This window comes from Mus musculus, chromosome 11 (assembly GCF_000001635.26).
Source record: "Mus musculus strain C57BL/6J chromosome 11, GRCm38.p6 C57BL/6J".
Classification (NCBI taxonomy): Eukaryota; Metazoa; Chordata; class Mammalia; order Rodentia; family Muridae; genus Mus; species Mus musculus.
In genome coordinates, this window is record NC_000077.6 from 79,070,034 (window position 1) to 79,090,717 (window position 20,684).

Below are 20,684 nucleotides of genomic sequence, written 5' to 3' on the forward strand. Positions count from 1 at the left end.
GTGCTTATCTCAGAGCACAGGCACAGGGAGGCCTCCACTCACTCCCTCCATAAACAACCCCTGCCACTGCATGGGGTGGAATGCACTTGGAAGGCACTCTGTGTCTCTCAGCATCCATGGGCCTCTAATTTGTGCCCTGATCACTTCCTGCGTGGGATAAGCAACAGGAGCAAACACAAAAAGGTGAAAACACGCAAAGCTGACACATGAAAAGCCATGAGCGAAGAAACCTGGCTTGGGCCTGTGAGGCGAAGATGTGCTTGTGGGGGAGGGGGTCCCAGCTGTGCCCACAGGACAAACGCAGGACATGTGTTCCCCAGGAGACCAATGGGAAAGCGTTGAGAAGACCTTTCTGAAGGACAATGGGACTGAAATCACTGGAGGAAGACATACAGCAGAGGCACGGACCAGCCTGGTTGAGGGCTTCAGTGACAGAGGCAGCGCGGTTCCTGGAAGCCTCCCGACCGCCTCATAGGACACAACTCTACAGCTCTGGCTTCCCTCTGTCTCTCGAAGCCTGAGGAGAAGGCTGAAAAAAACTATCTGAATCTTTCCCGATATGGGTAAACTGAGGCTCAGAGGGAAGAAGTGGTCTGCTCTGGGATACACAGGGAGAGAAGATCGAGGGGCCCTTGGGACACGCACAGCACCTCAAATTCTGGGTGCCCTCACACCCACACATCAGCGGCCACAGAACTCAAGGATGTTCAGCTCCCGTTGGAACGTAGCCCCAACAGCAAGCCCGAGGGCCTTCAGAGGGCATGTTCAGCCAGGGAGCCATAGAACGTGTAACTCCCATCCAGAGCAAGGGGCAGAAGATGCTACACTGCCTGGCCGACTGACCCTGTCACGTTCATATGCACTGGGGACCATTTTGTGGGGGAGTAGAGGGGAGCTGAGTTCTGTAGTCTGTACTCCTCAGAAGAGACTCTTTCCAGCTCAAACTTCAGAGTCAAGCAAACAGGGGGTCTCTCTAGAAGGATCTACATTACTACAGAGACCTCTAGCCAGCTTCCTGGAGAGGCTGACAGGTTCTGGGACCTCCCCATGGCAGGCTAGGATGCTGAGTGAGGGTTGGAGTGATCTCATGAGGGCACCAACAGGACCTCAGTAGGAGTCAAGTTGTCCTTCCAACCCTTTGGGGATTTGTTAGCTTCCTTTAACAGTAGGTGGGCCAAGGTACTAGGGCAGGCAGGCCAGGCAGATAATGCTACTTAGCTTCTAGTGCCCATGGCCTAGGGCCAGTCTGGCACAGTAAGAAGCATGCTATTGTGTTAAAGGCCCAGGCCTCCTGCAGGGTAGAGGGCTCAGAAGGACTGAGAGCCCTGGTCTTTATGACAGAGTCCATGTGCACAGACACATCACTGCTTAGGAACACCCAGAGAATGGATGGGAAGAGAGGATCCTAACTATTGCCTAACAAGCTATTGACGTGGGGAGACAGGGTGGAAGACAGCACCTACCACACATGAAGATGGGCAGGACATAATCTCTGCTTGAGCAGCTGGCTTCTGAATGGTCAACTGTCTCCAGGTGAGAGGTCACAGGCAGCAGGCAGTGTTCCTGTTTTCTCACCCCCACCCTCTGTTCCTAGAGCCCTCTGTCCTGAGGGACACTCTGGCTCCCATCATGCACTCGGCCTTGGGGCCTGGTGGCCCGTCCGCTCCTCAGATCCACAGGAGCTCACTGCTCACTGAGCACACAGCTCTGCTGAGTCATTTGGGACTTCATGATTCAGCCAGGGCTTGACTCAGCACCAGCTACAGCTCGGCCTTGCTGGGAGGCCTCTAACCCAGCAGCCACCACAAGGCACACTCCAAATTATCAGTCACCGCCCTGGGCACACTGGGCCCCATCCCCCAAAGATAGTCTCCCAAGGTCTTGAGGTATCTGCTGAGAATCCCTTGGGGCATAAAACCGGCTGCCAAGTATATCTTCAGAGAGCAAAGAGGTGAAAGGCACACTCAAGAGTCCAGCACATTGGATTGAACCACGCACAAGTTTGTCCTTGTCACCAGCTCTGTGAACATGCCTGAACTGCTGTGTTCTCATTTGGAGGTACCGACATAGATCCTGGGGATGAGGGAGGTACAATGAGATTCGGGGGACAGTGGCAGCATGGGGACAGCTTGCTTCTGTATAGCCTCCAAATCTATATACTTAAATCTGTGTCCACATTGCATGTCCAACCTCCTTCTTGTACGGCAGAAGACTGACTGATGAGCAGGAAGGTGGGCGAGGAGACAGACAGAGATTGTAGCTCATTATACTCTGTGTATATGCTAGATGCACCCACGTGTGTGCGGGCGTGCAACTTTTATCATTCAAGGAGCCAGTTGCAAAAGGCATTTTCCCCCAGGCTTCTTCCAGCCCACCCTTTCTGGCTACAACGTGGACCACGCTACACATGAAGGTAACTGGGGCCTAGGACATCTTGGCTAGGATTCACTCATTCCCCAATCCTGTGACAGGACAGGCACATTTCCACCCAGGGATATCTCCTAGGGAAAATTCCAGAGCCGTTTACAAAGAGTGTCACAGCGAAACTGGTTACTGTCATGTCTAATAGCCAATGGCTGGAGTTGGCTTTTGTCTGGTAACTTGGCACCACCCAATCAGGAGACACTAATAAAGAAACAATCAATAAGAGACAAAAGTGTGAAGCACCAAAAAGAACACACTGGGCTAACCGTCAACTGATGAGAGTAAAACGTGAGATTGTTCTAGATGGTCCCCGTGTCCAGAAGTACCAGATGAGTGGTACTCTTACATTCCAATCTGGCAGCCACACTTGAAAACCCAAAACCAACCAGCCAAACAAACAAACAAACAAACAAACAAAAAACCGGCTGAGCACAGCGACTCACAACTCACGCTTATAATCCAGCGTCTGGGTGGCAGAGGCAGGAAGATCGTCCCAAGTCTGAGGCCACCCTGCTGGTCTACAGATAGAGTTCCAGACCAGCCAGCGATATATGGCAAGACCCTGCCTCAAAAGCAATCAACCAATCAACTATACCAAATAGACAGGGGAGAGTAATTTTAATGTTATAAACATATGTCCAAAAAGACTGTCCCTTCAACATGTCACAGGCAGGAAAAGTCACACACAAAGTAATTTTATACTGTTTCTTTGGTACCCAGGCTTTAGACTACAGCTCTTGTCTCTAAAGGCGCAGGTACGGGGCTGCCTGAGACCAGTGGCTGGCTGGTCCTAACCCCTTAGAAATGGGGGCAGGAGGGATAAGAATCTCAAAGGGTTGTTTAGTTTTGTTTTCCTGAGTGGTAGACAGGCAGGATACCCTTCCCTTGTTCTGTTCGCCTCAGAGCCCACACTGAATGGACTTAACTGTAAGCACTAGCGAGGGTTAGAACTGATGTAGGAGATTGTATGAGGGTCGGTCTTTCCCATTTTATGAGACTTGACCTGGTAAAGCATAGCTCCCACCTGGCCACTTCTGTCAGTTCCGTGAGTGTCGCTCTGTACCCTGACACTGCCCTGCACCCTGACGCCGCCCTGCACCCTGATGCCACCCTGTACCCTGATGCCGCCCTGCACCCTGACATGCCCTCCAAGGGCACTGTTGGCTAAGAGGTAGGGTGAGGTTGGGTAGAATGTGGACAGATGGAAAGATGGACTGAAGGAGACAACGCAGTTCAGGCAGTCAGGAGAGGACACTGAGCTGAGCTCAGGCTCTTGTTTCCTAATCCCATGGCTGCCTCCTGCCAGCTGTGTGTCCTCAAGTATGACAGAAGAATGGCAAGACCTTCTTTATAGAACTCTGAGCAGAATGAGATCATCTAGTTTCCTTTATTATATGCATAAGTGCTTTGTCTGCACGCATGTGTGTGCATCGTGACTGTGGAGGCCAGAAGAGGGCATCTGATCCCCTGGATCTGAAGTTACAAATGGCTGTGAGCCACTGTGTGGGTCCTGGGTCCTGGTACTGAACCCAGGTCCTCTGCAAGAGCAGTAACTGCTCTTCTTAAGTTCTGGGCCATCTCTCTAGCCCCAAGGTTACAATGTCACAGCCATAGAGTCAAGAATTCCAGGAAAGGTCATTGTCATGATGATCAAATGAATGGCCAGTTTAGTGGGGCTATCCCAGCTTATGTGGCAATGGCACCTGGGGCACTTGCTATAGCCACAGGTATCCTGGGTTGCTCCTGGTTGCTGCTGTTTCCCAGCTCGCATGCCATCCTCTGCCCTTTTCCAAGAGCAGAGCATTTCCCACCTCCATCTCAGCCATTCTCAAGTTTGGATGTGGTCCCCGCTCATCCCTCTTGCCCTGGCCTGGGTTCTGCCACATACCTGCACCACCTCAGGCCTCACGTTGAAGATGTACAGCCAGTCACTGAAGCGTGGGTAGCTGTTGAGCTCGGCGGTCCTGTCGCTTGGGGTCACACTAAGCTTGCTCTGCTGCTGCTTGCAAATGTATTTCACCAGCTTTGCCTGTGGGAAGTCCAGCAAAGAAAAGGTCACCTTTATGGGGAGCACAAGCACGTGGCAGCCATGTGCCCTCTGGGGGGAGCTCAGGCAGATGCCACGGAGATGCTGAGAACAGAGATGGTAGGTCATGGGGAACCCTCTTGCTGTCTGTTATTCACGGTGAAGAAAGACTACACATAGGTAGAGGAGTTAGGAGAGTCTGGCCACAAGCATGGAGCTCCATCCTCGCTGAGGCCGGCCAACTACACTGCCTTCAAAACCAGCCCTGCAACAGGAAGGGTCATGACTAGTCAGAATAGGAGCAAGCTAAACAGAAGCCAGCCTTCCTGTTTGGGGCACAGATATGGATAACTGATAACAAGAAAGGGCTATGAAGGGAAACTTGGAAAGATGGGGCAACCTTCCAACTGTGATTAGACAGTCTGGGTTGGGGCAAAGGGTCTTCCCTCATATGTGAGTGAGTGAGTGAGTGTGTGTGTGTGTGTGTGTGTGTGTGTGTGTGATGATAATGATAATAGAGCCTCCCTCAGAGAGTTTAAGAGATAAGCTCTCAGCCCATCACTGCACAGAAAAGCATCAACATGGTAGCTGTGACTGGGAGGGGACTGGACTGGAGTCTCCACACAAGCTATTGGGGATTTAAATGAAAGGATATCAGAAAATTCCAGACACATGGACCTGGTGTTTCCCAAGGGAACAATGTCCAAAGCATTCAAAAGGCTCAAGCAAGATAAGCTTGAACAAGGACAGACTGACCCAGGTCAAGCACAGAGTTCTGACCAGCACTGAGGAACACAGAGCAGAGGCAAGACACAAAAGAGAGCACAGCTAGGAACTGCTTGAAGAGGAGGCTCCTCCAGCTGAGGCGACCCAGCAGGGTCCACAGAGGGGAGGGCACCAGCAACCAGAGAGAACAAGGAAAGCCCGGGGTATCTAGTGAATATGAGACTCGTGGAGACCAGGCTACTATAACTTTCAATATTTCTCCCAAACAGCAAACAGCAAAAGCTTGCCTGAACTAAGTATACTGAACTAGAATATAGGACCCCCACAAGTAACATGTTAAGCTCCCCCGCCCCACCATGAAGGCAGGGCCTGTATCCATCTCACCCATTTCTGCCCCCTCATGCCCGGTACTGCACCTGGGTGTGACTTGGGCTCCCAATGGCAGAGGAAGGAAAGCCCAGGGTTCTAATCTCAGGATTTCCACTCAGTCTCTTCTTCCACTATAAGTGGCTTGCAAACCACACCTTCTGAGGGTTGACCAGAGGCAGGCCTACTTATCAGATAGCTGTGAGAACTCAAAACTACCCTTTTCCACACTGATGAAAGAGGCGGCTAGGCTCCTAATGTTAACAGTATCGTCAATAATAGCCATCCATCCCAGAGAGGGGCCCACAGGCTGGACCTCTGGGGGATGATTAATAACACCTGTTTTACATAGGACTTTGGCTGTGGCCAACTGATGTGGGGAAGTGCTAGTCTGAGGGTCTCCAGTTCCACTTGTCTGCCTTCCCCAAGCCATGTTCAGCCCCTCGCTCATCTTTGTGCCAATGACCCTCTTGCCATGAATCCCTGGACCTAGGCTAGGCGTCTGCGCTCCTTCCTCCGGGAAGCCTCTAGGCCCTCACCCAGGTGACTGTCAGTCCTTCCAGCTGGTCTGGCTCTCTTCCTTTAGGTTACAAGTTCTGCATAGCCACAGGTCTAGTCTGCATCTCTGAGTACCATCAGATGCCCAGTCTGCATCTCTGAGTACCATCAGATGCCCAGAAGCCTGGCACATGGCCTGGGCCTCACAGCCACACTCATTCCATACCCTACCACCAAGCTATACCTTATTGGATATAAAGATATTGGAGTTCTGGGTTAAGTATCGCAAAGCAGGCCAGGGGCAGGGCTGTGCAACACTGCCAATGGGGCCTGAGCTGAGTGAGGAACATGGCAAGTCCCTGCTGTGCTATGACTGCTGGCAGCTCTGGGGTCCTGGAGCTGCTGTCTCCTGTGAACTCACTTACTGAGGAGCAGTGCTCTATCCTGCCCAAGCAAAACAGCAGCAGCTGGCGTGTTAGGGTTCCCATCCCAGGGAGATGGGGCTGCTCTCACTTTCTGTGAAAGTTAGTGAAGTCTCGGAAGCACCAAACGGCCACTTTCTGAGACAAACCGCAGCAGGCCTGCCAGCCAAGCCCAGGGGGTGTGCCAGGGGACCTCACATCGATGGTGTCATTTCCTCTTTGCCACAAAACCCACAAGATCTGCATTTTCCGGAATTTAAAAGCACCAGAGGTTCCAGCGGGGTGGCCGCCTACAGAGCTAAGAGTCGTCACGTCATCGCTAGGATGCTGGCCACAGGTAGGGCCTCGGTCTGCCCACCTTGACAGCCATTTGCATCAAGAGTACTTGCCCCACTGTTCTCCACACAGCCAGGTTTACACAGTGTAAAAGCTCTGGTGAGCCCACAAACAAGTTGGCAGGTCCTGTATACAGCAAGCACTCACTAAGGTCCACTCTCTGCTCCGAGCTTTGATAGTTAGGATCAAAGATCTTAGAGAAAAGCCCCGGGGCTCAGCCTCAACCTCGGAAATGCAGCGACACGTGGAACTGTTGAACTACCTACAAGAATATTTGGAACTGGCAAGAAAAATGCAAGTCCCACAGTGTAACTGCAAGCTACTCAGGCCACCCTTGAAGACCACCTGGGCATGAGGAAGACTGTTAGCTCTACTTGGGTGGAACTGTCAATGAACTAAATCCTGTCCATTCAAAATATTGTAAATATGGGCTGGAGAGATGGCTCAGCAGTTAGGAGCGCTTAGGGCTCTTGCAGAGGACCTGAGTTCAGTTCCCAGCACCCATGCCAGGAGGCTAACAATTGTCTGGGGCTCCTCTAGCTCCAGAGGATCCCAAGCCTCTGACCTGTGAGGATACAAGCACTCATATGCACATACCACCCCCCCCACATGCACGCATGCACGCACGCAATCAAAAATAAGCCAGGCTTGGTGGTGAACACTTTTAATTCCAGCGTTCAGAAGGCAGAGGTCAGTGAATCTCTAAGTTAAAGAGCAGCCAGGGCTACACAGAGAAACCCTGTCTCAAAATAACTAGACCAAACCAAACCAGACCAAACCAACCAAATACACACACACACACACACAAAGACACAGGGACATGAGGGAAGACTCAGCTCTGAGACCACAGGCTGGCCATAAAGTCCCTCGCTGCCTCAGTTCCCTGTGGAAAAACACAGTCAAGGGATTCCCAGTGCCAGCCTCAGTCACAATAGGGTTGATGAACCTGAAAGGCGAAACTGTGTAGCCTGAGCCAGGGCAGTGGTGGATACCTGTACTCCCAGCACGTGGGAGAAGAGTTCAACGTCATCTTTGGCTATACAGTAAGTGTGACACCTGCCTGAGCCACATGGGACCCTGGGGGTGGGATGGGGGACCACACCAAATAAATTGCCTGAGCAGGGAAATGCTTGCTCAGTGATGGTTAGCATCCTTGCCAGGTGGTCTTCAGGTCCTCTTTCATCACCTCAATGGCAAGGACTATAGCAGTGGGGTGCTTGCCCATCTCTGGAGTTACCCCCCTCTCTGGGGTAAGAGCTAAAGGCAATGATAGCTAATGTTGACCACAGAATAATGTTTGGGATAACAGATCAGGAATGTTTAAGCATAATGTGCGTTGTGATCTATGTTCCTCTAAGTATGTAGAGATATCACTTCTGTGCAAGTATGCACACCCGTGCTTAGCGCCAAAGGCAGACCCTTGTCTTCAATTTACTTCTCTACTTTATTTTTTTTGAGACAGGATCTCTCACTAACCCTGGAGCTCACTGACTCAGCTGGACTGGCTGGACAATGAGCTAGGGAGAGCCACTGGTCCCTGCTCTCCCCTGAACACTGGGGTTACAGATGTACACCACTGGATCCAGCTTTTACAGAGGTGTTGGAGATCCAAACTCAGCAAGCGCTTTGCTGACAGAGCCACTTTCCCGGGCCCAGGTTCCTTTACTTTCAAAAATAGGAAGGCCAAAAGTAGGCTTGCCTAGATACCTCTGGTTTCTTCTCTCCCCTTGGCACCAGACAGTACGACTGCTCTGGGAGGGCATAGATCGTGGGGATGCTGCTTGCCCAGGTGAGTACCTGTACGTGAGAATTTTGATCAAGCTCACACGTTACCTGCTACACCCTCACTGCTCTGGGCATGACCCAGACCAAGCCTCTCAAAGAGAAGACACCAAGAACAAATGTATCTTATATGAACCCCATAGGGTGTCTAGATGTCATGGCCAATCCTGGGGCCATGCTGATCTGGAAGTTGGAGCTCTTCTGAGGCTATTATTAAGCCACTTACGGGCTTTGCACAGAGAGGCTGGCTGCAGAGCAGCCCTTGTTGGGGGACTGGCTGATGTCAGATGGAGAAACATACTCCTCACATGCAAGGATCCTCAAAAGCCTCCTGTTTATCTCCAACATCCAACCTACCTGGTTATGGCCCTTGTTCTGTCCTCTGAGGGAGGCACCAGGTCAGGTGGCCCCATACCACCGCCCATGTGGCACAGACTGGATCAGTTTCCCTATCTGCCTGTTCCCTGTGGACTCCTCTGCCAGTGTTCTCTCCAACACCCAGGACACAGCAAGTGCTCAAGGAACAAGAGCCTGTGAGTATCACACTTCAGCTCAGCCAGCAAGAACAACTCAGTGCACAGAGGCATAAGGACCTCTGGTACCTCCACAAAAAGCACCTCTTTCCAGAGAGCTGACTCTTGCAAATGACATCAGCTCCACCCTAAAGTTGCAGGGCCTAGGATTGTGAAGTCCCTTCTATAGGAGACTTATAAACTAGAGAGCTGGACTGGGAAAGTGGCTCAGATGTTGCCTGTTGCAGGGCAACCCTGTGGCCCAAGGCTCCATGTCCAAATACAGGGCAGGAGATTAAGTCTACGGTAGCAGATGTAATTGATGTAGGAATATACAGGGGCCAATGGACGGCAGGAACAGGCTGAGGCAGACGCCAGAGTCATTCAGAGGCAGGCTCCCTGGGTTATGAAAATCATGAAATTGTGTCAGTGTTCAATTACAAACCTGGCAGTAGGAAACATGCCCCCGTTTACATAGTGCCTAACTCCTCTTGCTGGATTCTCAATGGCAATTTTTGGAGGTAGGGATCTTTTTTGGGGTAACATTCCAGTCATCGTACAACTCCAGTCCTAGCCATAATAGTAGAGTATCTTTCCCCTCACAAAATAAGCACAAGAAACTAAAAAACATTACAGACTCTTACATACTTAAAAAGATTCTATTATTTTTCTTCATTCTTTTGAAATCGGGCTGTAGTTGTGTAGTTCTGTCTGGCCTAGAACTCACTCTGTAGACCAGGCTGGCCTTTATCTCACATAGATTCGCCTGCCTCTGCCTCCCAAGTGCTGGGATAAAAGGTGTGTGCCACCACACCTGCCTTATTTTTATGTATGTATACATGTTTGTGTCTGTGTTCATATATGTACATGGGGGTCTCTGGGGAGTGTCAGATCTGCTGGGGCTAGAGTTAAAGGTGGCTGTGAAGCGTCCTACAGAAGTGCCAGGTCCTCTCTGCAGAAGTGCTCTTAACCACTGGACCACCCTCCCGGTTCCCTTCCCTTGCTTTGGCTGGGATGCTCATTTACTCAAAACTAAGCTTAGAACAGCAAAGCTATGCTGAGCTGGGGTTGCTGAGCAGCTGGCTTGGCTCACTCGCAGGCTAAGGACACCTGCCTGCCATACCAGCCTTAGCAGAACGACAAGCTCTTCACAGTCACTCAGCACATGCTAAGCCCACGTGACACGGAGCTACATTTTACTATTCCCAGCTCACGAATGACAACACCAAGAACTTTGTTGTAATTTTTGAATCACATAGTTACAGCAATGACCTAGTCTGGTGCTCTGCCCCCAAGGCCCACATAATCTCCAAAAATATTGACTCCTTGATACTTCAGCTGGGCTCAGCTGGGCTGACCACTCACACTGGGGATAGCACTGAGAAAGACTTGTGACCCAAATCCAGCAATACCCAGACTGTACCAGGACCTGTGCATAAAAGCCACAGCATTCGCGTATCTCCTAAGTGGCTCTGTTCATACAAACAGATCACCATCTCTGGTCTGACTTGCAATAACCCTTGAGCTACACCTGATCCCTGGTCCCAAATCAGCTCTAAATTTAGTTAAGCCTGCCATTCCCCTGCCCAGTACCCATAGCTACCCTTCTAAAGTCTTAGCATATCTTCTAGCCAATAGACTAGGTCCCAGCTCACCAGCACCCTTTGTCTTTCCTCCCACATGGTTAGCAACACACACACACACACACACACACACACACTATTAAGTGGATGTCCATAGCAGTTCTTGCTACAACCAAATTCCTTTCTGCATCCTTCTAACCTCTGGAAGTCAGTAAAGCTGTCATGACCCACTACACCCAGCACAGCTCAATGGTTCCTAAAGCCACTGTCCCTCCTTGCTGCCCCTCTGCCCAGGGAATGTTCCCTTCCAGCTTCCATCTCTCCAAAGCTGGATGCTTCTGGGGACATCCTGCCAGCCCAGCTGGCTAAGTACTCTGGTCCGACTTCTGTGGCCAACATGTTGCAAAACAGTTTCTGGGAATGCAAGGAGGGCTCGGGGGACTGCCACACAGATGCTGGCTCCACACACAGGCACGGGCTGACCACAGCACTTGGCCCTAGAGGTGGCCCTTGGCTCTCAATCAAACCCTGCAAGGGTCTCAGAAGGGCTGACATTAGCAGTAGAAGGGCAGAGTGAGACCATCAGCCAGGGATGGAGAGGTAGGCAGCAGAGAGAACACCAGTGACCCCACACTAAGGGTTTTGCAATAACCTTCCCTGGTGGCTCCTTGGGGAAGCTGCCAGCCCATGAATTTTTACAGAGACAACCTCCCTGCAAGCCTCTCAACAAGCAATCCTGCCTTGACGTCAAACTCCAAGTCGGGGAACTTCAAACACAAACAAACAAGTCTGCCCCAGACCACAGTGGAGATGTTCCCAAGGAGGGCTGGCTGGCGGAGAGTGGCCACAGCTGGGCGCATGAAGCTTACTCCCCTGTCCACATCTGCCACGGCTGAACTCTGTGACCTGGTCCTAAGCTGTAAATGCAAGGGTCTACCCCACGATGCTCCCTAGCCCTGTTGGCGCGTGAAGGCGCCCACTGGGGTGCAGTGACCCTGCCCTTGAAACGCTCCAGCCAGTTTGCTCCTCCGTGCGAGCAGCACTATCCCCAGATAACATCACAAGGTCTAACCACTCTGAGACTATGTACTGAAGCCAGGAAGGAGAATGGCTTGCGCAAAAGCACTTAGTGGGGCTTGCTGAGAAACTCCAAGTGTAAGCCAGGCAAGGATGACAGATAGCCAAGGATCTGACTTCTCGGTGACATCTTCTGACCCAATCTTATTCTCCACAGAGGCTGTGAGCCTCAACAAGACTTCTCTGGCCTTTGCAAAGCAGCCTTTGCCTTGGAAAGTCTGTGGATGATCTGCCCCGGGACTGTTTTTCCAAGGTTTGCTTCCTGTCCTACCTCATTACTCTGACCCCTAAACCCTTGCCTTTGTGCTCTTGGTCCCTGCACTCCTGGGGAGCCTCAGAGACAACCTGGACTAAATCGGGAGAGAGCAAGCATTCACTTTATCCTCACATTTCCCATGTCCTGAAGTGACTGCCCACGGAGGCAAGAAGAGAAGTGTGGCTGTCATTCATTCATTCATTCATTCATTCATTCAATAGTTAAATCGCATCCTTCCAGAGTCAGGTATGGTGTCTGTCATGAGCAGCATGGTTCCCAGGATCCACTGGGGACCAGGGATGTGTCCATAGGCGTGCCTGGCTGGGAAACAGGAGAGGAGGCAGAGAACAGATATGTCATGTTCCATGAACGTCCATGACACAGAAGCTTCCGTGGACACAGGTCACTAACATATCACTAACACAGAGGTCCCTGGTGCTTTGTACTTCTGTTGGGAAACTGAGAGGAGGGACAACAGGTCACGTACTACGCACACATCAGGTCTTCAGACACACCTGTGTCCTGGTTCAAATTCCCCCACATACTTGTCTGAAGTTCACCAGACCTGCAACACTTAGAAGAAATCAGTTTCCTCCTCATGCACAGAGGTTGGTGGATACTCTGGCCCAACTGTGAGGTGTAGGGGTGTCTGGGACCTACAAGGAATCAGAGAGGAGGGCACCCCTAAAATGGAGCAAGGGACATGGCACATACTGACGGAAAGATGGGGGGCCATGCTAGGTATGTGTGGGGGCACCCTATGAGCAAAGATGAGTGTCATAAAAGATTTTAAATAGGGTCAGGGGAGATAGCTGGAGATCTGAAAGGACCAAGAAGAGAAGGGCAGCAGAGCTGGTGTAGGACAAGACTGGATCCTATATGTCCTAGAAAGTTCTGGAAACTTCTACAAGGTCTTGGAAGAACACAGCATTAAAATAGCTGCCGTCATGCAGGTATGGGGTAGGATGTACACGGAGGAATGTGATCTGATTTGCATTTCTGAATGATCATCGTCATTTTGGAAACCACTCGGAGAACAGATTGAAGTGGGCGTGGAGAAAGCAGAGACGGGAAAATCAAGGAAGAAGGACCCCACCGCAACTCAGCACAAGATGGGAACAAACGGTAATTTAGCTAGTGGCAGAGTGGGTGGAATGAAGAAGCAGATCCAAGAGATGTTCTATTGGCATTCTTTTTTTTTTTTTACTATAAAGATAAGACTTCCTTCTTGCTCGTCCCGGGCATTTCTGGCATACCAGCGCTCTGGAATGCAGGAAGCTTAGCACTGAAGCTCAGAACAAATTAGCTAACCACATGGAGCCCGGGTGGCTGTTTGATTTACTAGAACTTGGCACTTTGTGTGTTCTGCGGTGGGGAAGCCTTTTGCCAAAGGACCAACCTGGCAGGGCACAGACTGCAGACTCAATAGCCCAGGTTCCCATCACCCCGCTTCTAAACACAGCACCTGCCTTACCTACCAGGGAGAGGGGGCCTGTGCTTGCTTAAAGCAAAACTTGGTGTTTCCCTGTACTCTACTTGAAAACAGAGACTGCCCTCTCCAGCCAGCCTGTCACACTGGTTCTGTCCACCCCTCTTTGCTAAGGGGAGACAGTTTTCCCCAACTTAACTGTAAAAGCCATCAGAGTTCATAGCCGCACAGCCCCAAGCTCATGTCTCACTTCCATCTGCTGCTACTTGTGGCTTCGGACAACTGACAGACTGTCTGGCCCTTCACTTCCTCTGTCCTAAGTGAGGAAAAAGATCTCCAGGCAGCCAAAATGTCGGTGTGAGTTTTGAGTAGCTAGCATGCTGTGGATCCCCCCCCCAACCCCCGTTCACATCCCCACCCTCCTCCTCTGCAGCTTTAAGCATCATGGAAAAGGCCTAACAAGGGAACCAGGTGATGGGAAGCAGGGTGGACTTCTGATGGCTTGTGTCCAAATGTAGGATCTGGTTTACTGATCTGTGGTCCCATGTGGCAGTTACCTGTGGGACAAGGAGAGCAACTGGTTCTGAGCACAAGTGCACATGAGCTCCTACCTACACCCCATTTACAATCTGAGGTTCACCTTGTCTTAGTTAGGGTTTTACTGCTGTGAACAGACACCAAGACCAAGGCAAGTCTTATAAAGGAAAACATTGAATTGGGTCTGGCCTACAGGTTCGGAGGTTCAGTCTATTATCATCAAGGCGGGAGCATGGCAGCATCCAGACAAGCATGATGAAGGCAAAGCTGAGAGTTCTACATCTTCATCTGAAGGCTGCTAGTGGAAGACTGACTTCCAAGCAGCAAGGATGAGGGTCTTATAGCCTGTATCAACTCTGACAGGGCCACGCCTTCTAATAGTGCCACTCCATGGACTGAGTATATACACCCCAAGGCCTGAACAGGGCCTCTGAGACAGACCTACGATGGGACCAAAATGACATGACCAGCTGCTGTGTGACAGTGTTTATGGTCATGTATTACACCCTCGATGAGTTAAAACGCTTCACACACAGGGCACTCAATTGATCCTCATGCCACTTGTCAGAACTTAGCTCTGTCTCCATGCATTCCTGTCCCCACAGAATGGGGTGGAGGGACACACACACACACACACACACACACACACACACACAGAGGAAAGCATGGCTTTGAGCTGAGAGACTAAAACACTGAGTCCCAAGCAGAGTTACTATGTGGTAAGCTGTGGGTGCCTGGACAAAGCCATCACCCCTTCTTTCAGAAGGGAACCTGTGAAGGCCACTCAACTAGTTGGAATCTTCTCCATTAGGAATAGCATGCTCTGCTGTTGGGGTGGGGCAGAGAAAGGAAATCAGTGGTGGGTGGGGAGGGGGATATCTAGAACATGGTGGGGCAGTTTTATCAGGCAGCTAAAGGGAAGGGGAAGGTGACATGAAAAATAAACAGAAGCCCAAGAACGGAACTGCAAGGGTGCAATGTTGTCAGCTATATGTCAGGAAAGAAAGCAAGGCCACTGACTCCATCAAGCAGAAGCCAGGAGGCTGCGGGCCCGACTTTCAGCCCCAAGCACCCACTGCAACTGTGCTCACTAACCAGGCAACAGGGGATGGTGGAAGGCTCATAGAACAACGAGACTACAGACAGAGCTCTGGCTAGGAGTGTTCTGGGAGGGCCAGCCAGGAGCCCTTGATTCTAAGAGTCCTGCAGGTATGGGTTCACATGACCACTGCACTCTGCTGTTGATCAGCTATCTGAGCACACTTAGTTTCCTTATCTACAAAGGGGGGAGGAGGTACGGGGGGGGGGGGCAGTGCATTCCTTGACAGTAGGTAAGTGCAGGGGAGGCCGGCCCAGCTGACTCACTCGCACCCTGAAGGATGCTTTCCTGAGGCTTACTCTCTTCCCAGGAGTTCAGGAACAGTGCAGTAGCAAAGCTAGTGTGTGTAAAACAGAGTCGGGGCAGGAGAGTCCCAACAAACCATGAGTGTTACCCAGCCATAGGGAGCCTGAGGGAGCAAGCCAAAGTGGCCTTGCCCTAGGCAGGAACAGGGGCTGTTCTCCAGGCTTAGGTTGGGGTAGCACACTGACACAGATATGCACATACACCTGTGACCCCAGAGGAGCTCTGCCTGGACAAAAAAAGAGGGGGGGGTGCATTTGAAAGTAAATATGCTGTGGGTGTCCAGCCCCCCAAGAAACCAGTAGGCTCCAGGCACCCACAAAGCTGGATACTCCCAGGGCTGTCTTCCCTGTCTCCCCCAGATAACTCATGTGATTCTCCCTACAACGCTGATGCCAGGCAGCATCTCCATTCCAGAGAGAAATGAGCCAGGGACAAGCAGCCAGAGATCACGCAACTCATGCCGGGAAAGGAGGCAGAGGCAGTGTATCTGCCTTGGCCATCTGCTTTACCACAGGACCGATAAAGCATCATAACCAAAAGCAGCTTGGGAAGGAAAAGGTTAACTTCTGCTTACACTTCCAGGTAAGGGTCCATCATCTGGGCAAGTCAGGGCAGGAGGAGCTCAAGCAGGAACCTGGAGGCAGGAGCTGATGCAGAGGCCATGGAGGGATGCTGCTTACTGCTTTTCTCACTATCGCTTGCTTACTCAGCCTGCTTTCTTATAGCACCCAGGACCACCAGCCTGGGTGCGGCACCGCACACAGTGACCTGGGTCCTTCCACTGCACACAGTGACCTAGGTCCTTCCACATCAATCATCAGCCAAGAAAAATTCAACACAGGCTTTGTCCCCAGGCCAATGTGGTGGGGGACAGTTTCTCAGGTGAGGTTCCCTCTTCCCAAATGACTCTATTTTGTATCACATTGACATAAAACTAGCCAGCACAACGCCGGATGGCAGAAACTGGGGCACCTGCTAGTAGGAGGCAAATGATGGACATCTTGGTATGAGGATCACCAGGAAATGGGACCCAGAGGTGAAGAAACTGAATCCAACACCACTCTGTCAGGTCCTTGCCACAGCAAACACCCTCTGCACATAACTAATGAACACCCTGTGTTGTTCCTCCTGTCTTTGACCTAGTAGGCCGAAACCCCTGCCTTGGGGACAGACCCTTGGGGCCATTCCACTCCACTTATACACACTGATACATCACTGATGATGCACAAACCCAGGGAGGCAGCTGCTCTGCCACATGACCAGGAGTGCCCAGAATTTTCCAGAAGGCCTGTTCTCTTCCTTGAAGAGAACACATCAGCTTCAACCCCCTGTGTCAGCACAGTCTCCTCCTCTGGGGTGCTTGGAAACCGGAGTTCACTTCTTCCCATCCATGGGCAGAAAGAACCAGACTGGGGGCCTCCTGTACCATCCAGACTGCAGGCACGCTGTGGACTGGCTCAGCCTTCTGGGGGTAACCGTCTGAGATACACGCATGTGCACATGTCCTTGCGTCAGATCCTTTCATCCACACTCAGACCTCAGACAGAGCAAGCAGAAGCGCTGTGGGCTGTAAGCGCTGTGGCCCACAGGGTGAAGCAACACACACCTCGGGTCACCCCGCTTTATAAGGCAGCACAGGAGCCACACCTGCCCAGGGCTAGTCCCACGTGACCCGGATCCAAACTCTAACGACCAGGTCAGCCAGAGAACAACAGCTCATGTAATTTCTGTCCTCCAGTCTGTGCAGATGGCTCCAACAAGGATCGGCCAACCAGCAGGGGCGACTGGCAGGAAAATTTGCCCTAACAAAGTAACATGTGTGAGTGATGGCTGCTCTGCCAGCTACCTGTGTGCCTGAGCTGTGTGTACCTTTCTGTGTCTGTGTATGTGTACACATGTGGGGTCAAAGGTCAATGTCGAGTGCCTTTTCCTATTGTCCTTCATCTTCTTTCTGAGACAGGAATTCTCAACAAAACTAGAATTCACCAGCCAGCGAGGCCCCAGGACCAGGATCCTCTTATTTCTGTCTCCCCAGCTCTGGCATCCAAGCTCTTTATGTGGGTGCTAGGGATCTGAATTCAGATCCCCACCATTGCGTGGCAAACATTTTTCTGATTGAGCCATCTTCCCAGCCCTGCTAGATAATTTTTACAAGACAAAGAGTCTCACTATGTAGCCTACCTAAGCTGGTTTCAGACTCTCAGTTCTCTTGCCTGAGCCTTCAAAGTGCTGGGATTATAGGCATGCAGTGTGCCACCATGCCTGTCTCAGCTACTTTGAAGTCACAGATCAAGGGCTGATCTATAAAGCATCCGAGTGCTAATTTACTGAAGTACTCTATTGTCTCATGTAGGGATGCAAGTCAGACTCAGAGATGAGGTAGCCAGTGGAGGAGGAGGAGGAGAACCCAGATGATGTCACCCTGTTGTGCCAGCCAGGCTTCTTAGTTGGAGTTCTCAGCTTGCTCCTAGCCACTCCAGAGAGGCGGGGCTGAGGTCAGGCTGAAGGCAGCTCCCATCTCAACAGCCCAGGGAGTGTCCCCCAAAGAGTCATCAAGAAGACACTAGGAATGGATTTCCCCCTAAAGCAGAGGAAGCTGGGATGAGGCAGAAGATGGAGCCAAGTGCTTACAACCAAACCCATATAACCATTGCCACTGGTCCTTCCCGGCTGCCCCCCGAGATCCCTCCAAAGGCTTGGCTTCCTCTGACCTGCAGGGCTGCACCCTTGAGCAAGGGGAAGCAGGGTGGAGGCTCTGACCCTGCAGAGCATGAGCCTGTACTCAGAGCTGACCTCCTGTGCACTCAAGCTCTTGTGTTTTCTTCCTGAAAACGGAAGCCATTTCTCAATCTGTTGCTACACAAGATACTAGGAAACCAGAAGCAAGAGATGCATGGGGGTACAGACAAGTAAGAGGGGAGGGGGGGCTACAAGAGACACATGGGGTACATACATACAGGCGAGAGGGGAGGGGGAGGAAGGCTACCGTGGTTGGTGGGTTGTCTGTGGCTCGGCTGAAGAGCTAGTAAGGAGAGAGAGGGAGGGCAAGGCCTTGCCTTTCGGGGCTGCTCATGAGGGAACGGACCTAAGGACCACAGCCTGGGAGCCATGCGAAGAAGGTGACCACAAAACCACAGGGCGAACTGTGACAGAACCACAGAACACATCTCAACACACAGTTGTGTTAAGTGACATCGGCAGAGAAGGGATCCACATGACAAATGAGGAAAACCATTGTCAGGGACAAAACAGGTTCTGGCCAGACCGTGCAGGCCATGGTGGTGCACACCTGAATCCCAGCACTCAGGGGCCCTGGGCAGGGAGATCAGGAGTTCGAGGCCAGTTTTGGCTACAAGGTGAGTTTGGTTACACTGTCTCACATAAAAGAAAGTGGAGCTAGAAAGATGGCTCGGAGGTTAAGAGCACTGGCTGCTCTTCCAGAGCATTGGGGGTTCAATTCCCAGCATCCCCAAGGCAGCTCACAACCACCCGTAACTCCAGTTCCAGGGAGTCTGACCCCCTCCTCTGGCCTCCGTGAGCACCAAGTATACACACGGTGACATTCATGAATGCTGGCAAAACACCCACAAACAAAATAAAATGATAATTTAAAATTTTTAAAGAAAAAAAATTAAAAGAAAAGTAAGGAAGAGAGGAGGGAGGGAGGAAGGGAAGGCAGGAGGGAAGGGGGGTGGGGGGGAGAGGCTGGCAGGCACGAGGGAGCCAAGTGGGAAGGAGTCGGAGCTTGTTCTCCCAGCCTTTCTGTGTTCTGAACACTGTGATTACACAGGCGGGTTCTGCAAGGCTGTTGCTGGTAATGATACATGTCAAACTGTCAACCAGGTACTGACTATTTCACAGTGTGCTAGGGTAAGTGGTGGGCTGCCTGTGTCCTGTGTAGGGGAGCCAAGCCAGGCCTTCCCACAGAGGCTAGTTCTGGCTTCTCTGTGCCATGCCGGGTGGATAGCAGAAAAAACCATAAAGACCTTGACTTCAGCGCAGGTCAGAGGAATTGGCTTTAAGAGAAAGGACATAGGAGAGGGCCCCACGAGAGAAGCTCTTAGGGGGGGAACCGAAGGAGAAAGAGTTAAAGCACACAGTGTGTAGTGGGGAAGAATGGTTCAGCGGGTAAGAGCGCTCGCTGCACAACCGTGAGGACCCAGCTTGGCCCCAGTGGCCCTGTGAAGTGTATAAGAAGCTGCAGTAAGTGAATTAACAGGGCAGTCCCTGGCAGCTGCTGGCTGCCACCCTAGCTCCAGTCCAGCAAGACCCTGTCTCCATTGAGGAAGACGGAGAGATAGGGCAGGACAGTCAACATCCTCCTTTGGCACACATGTACACACAGACACACACACAGAGATACACACACACAGAGACATATACACAGAGACAGAGATACACACATTCACAGATACACACACAGACACAGTCTCTCTCTCTCTCTCTCTCCTTTTGAGGAACAATGAGATTTCAAGAACAAGTTCACAGAAAAAGACAGCTTTGCCAGGGATCCTGGAAAGCCAGGGAAAATCCAGGAGGAGTCACGTCAAAGGGAAGTTACAGGAAGCCCAGGGGTGCAGGTCTGTACTCCAGGCTGTTTAGGAGGACAGGGAGGGTGAAAAATTCAGGAAGAGCCTTGGCAACTTAGTGAAACAATGACTTAAAATGTAAAAAGAGCAGGGGGTGGGGGTGGGGGTGGGGGTGGGGGTGGGGGGGCAGGCTGTAGCTCAATGGGAGAGCTTGCCCTGCCTGCATGTCCCCAACCCCTCCATCACAAAGCAAGTAAGCTATAGTGAAAGGAATAGCGTTCCCCACTCACCGACAAGCTAGGAGAAAATGAACACACACTCAGGCTTTGCATGACACCTGCGCCAAGATTCCAATCAGTACCCAAGCATCCCAAGACAGCTGGGAACCTCTCAACTCCAAATCCACTTCTAGGAATTTCTCTTGAAGAAATAAGCCTGGGGCTGGAGAGATGGCTCAGCGGCTAAGAGCACTGATTGCTCTTTCAGAGGTCTTGAGTTCAATTTCCAGCAACCACATGGTGGCTCACAACCGTCTGTAATGGGATCTGACGCCCTCTTCTGGTGTGTCTGAAGACAGACAGCTACAGTGTACTTACATTAAATAAATAAATAGAAAGAAAGGAAGAAAGGAAGAAAGGAAGAAAGGAAGAAAGGAAGAAAGGAAGAAAGAAAGAAAGAAAGAAAGAAAGAAAGAAAGAAAGAAAGAAAGAAAGAAAGAAAGAATGAAAAAAAGAAGCCGGCTAATGGTGAGTCACAGAAGTGCAACTGGGAAAAGC

The 20,684-nt window shown here is 51.2% G+C and overlaps 1 protein-coding gene across 9 annotated transcripts in view; it reads right to left on the minus strand.

Annotated features, from left to right (window-relative positions):
• The window catches only part of Ksr1 (kinase suppressor of ras 1), a 133,094-nt gene that overhangs the window by 56,594 nt on the left and 55,816 nt on the right, over window positions 1-20,684 (minus strand). For 8 of the 9 annotated variants that reach the window (XR_388355.4, XM_011248771.3, XM_011248770.3 and 5 more), the window contains exon 2: window positions 4,313-4,453. Coding sequence is in view for 6 of the 9 variants with exons in the window: in XM_011248771.3 (XP_011247073.1) it covers window positions 4,313-4,453 (141 nt within the window). In the remaining 3 variants the exon portion in view is untranslated. Of the gene's footprint in view, window positions 1-1,463; window positions 1,743-4,312; window positions 4,454-20,684 lie in introns of those variants that run through there. The other variant, XM_011248774.3, reaches the window with a different exon arrangement.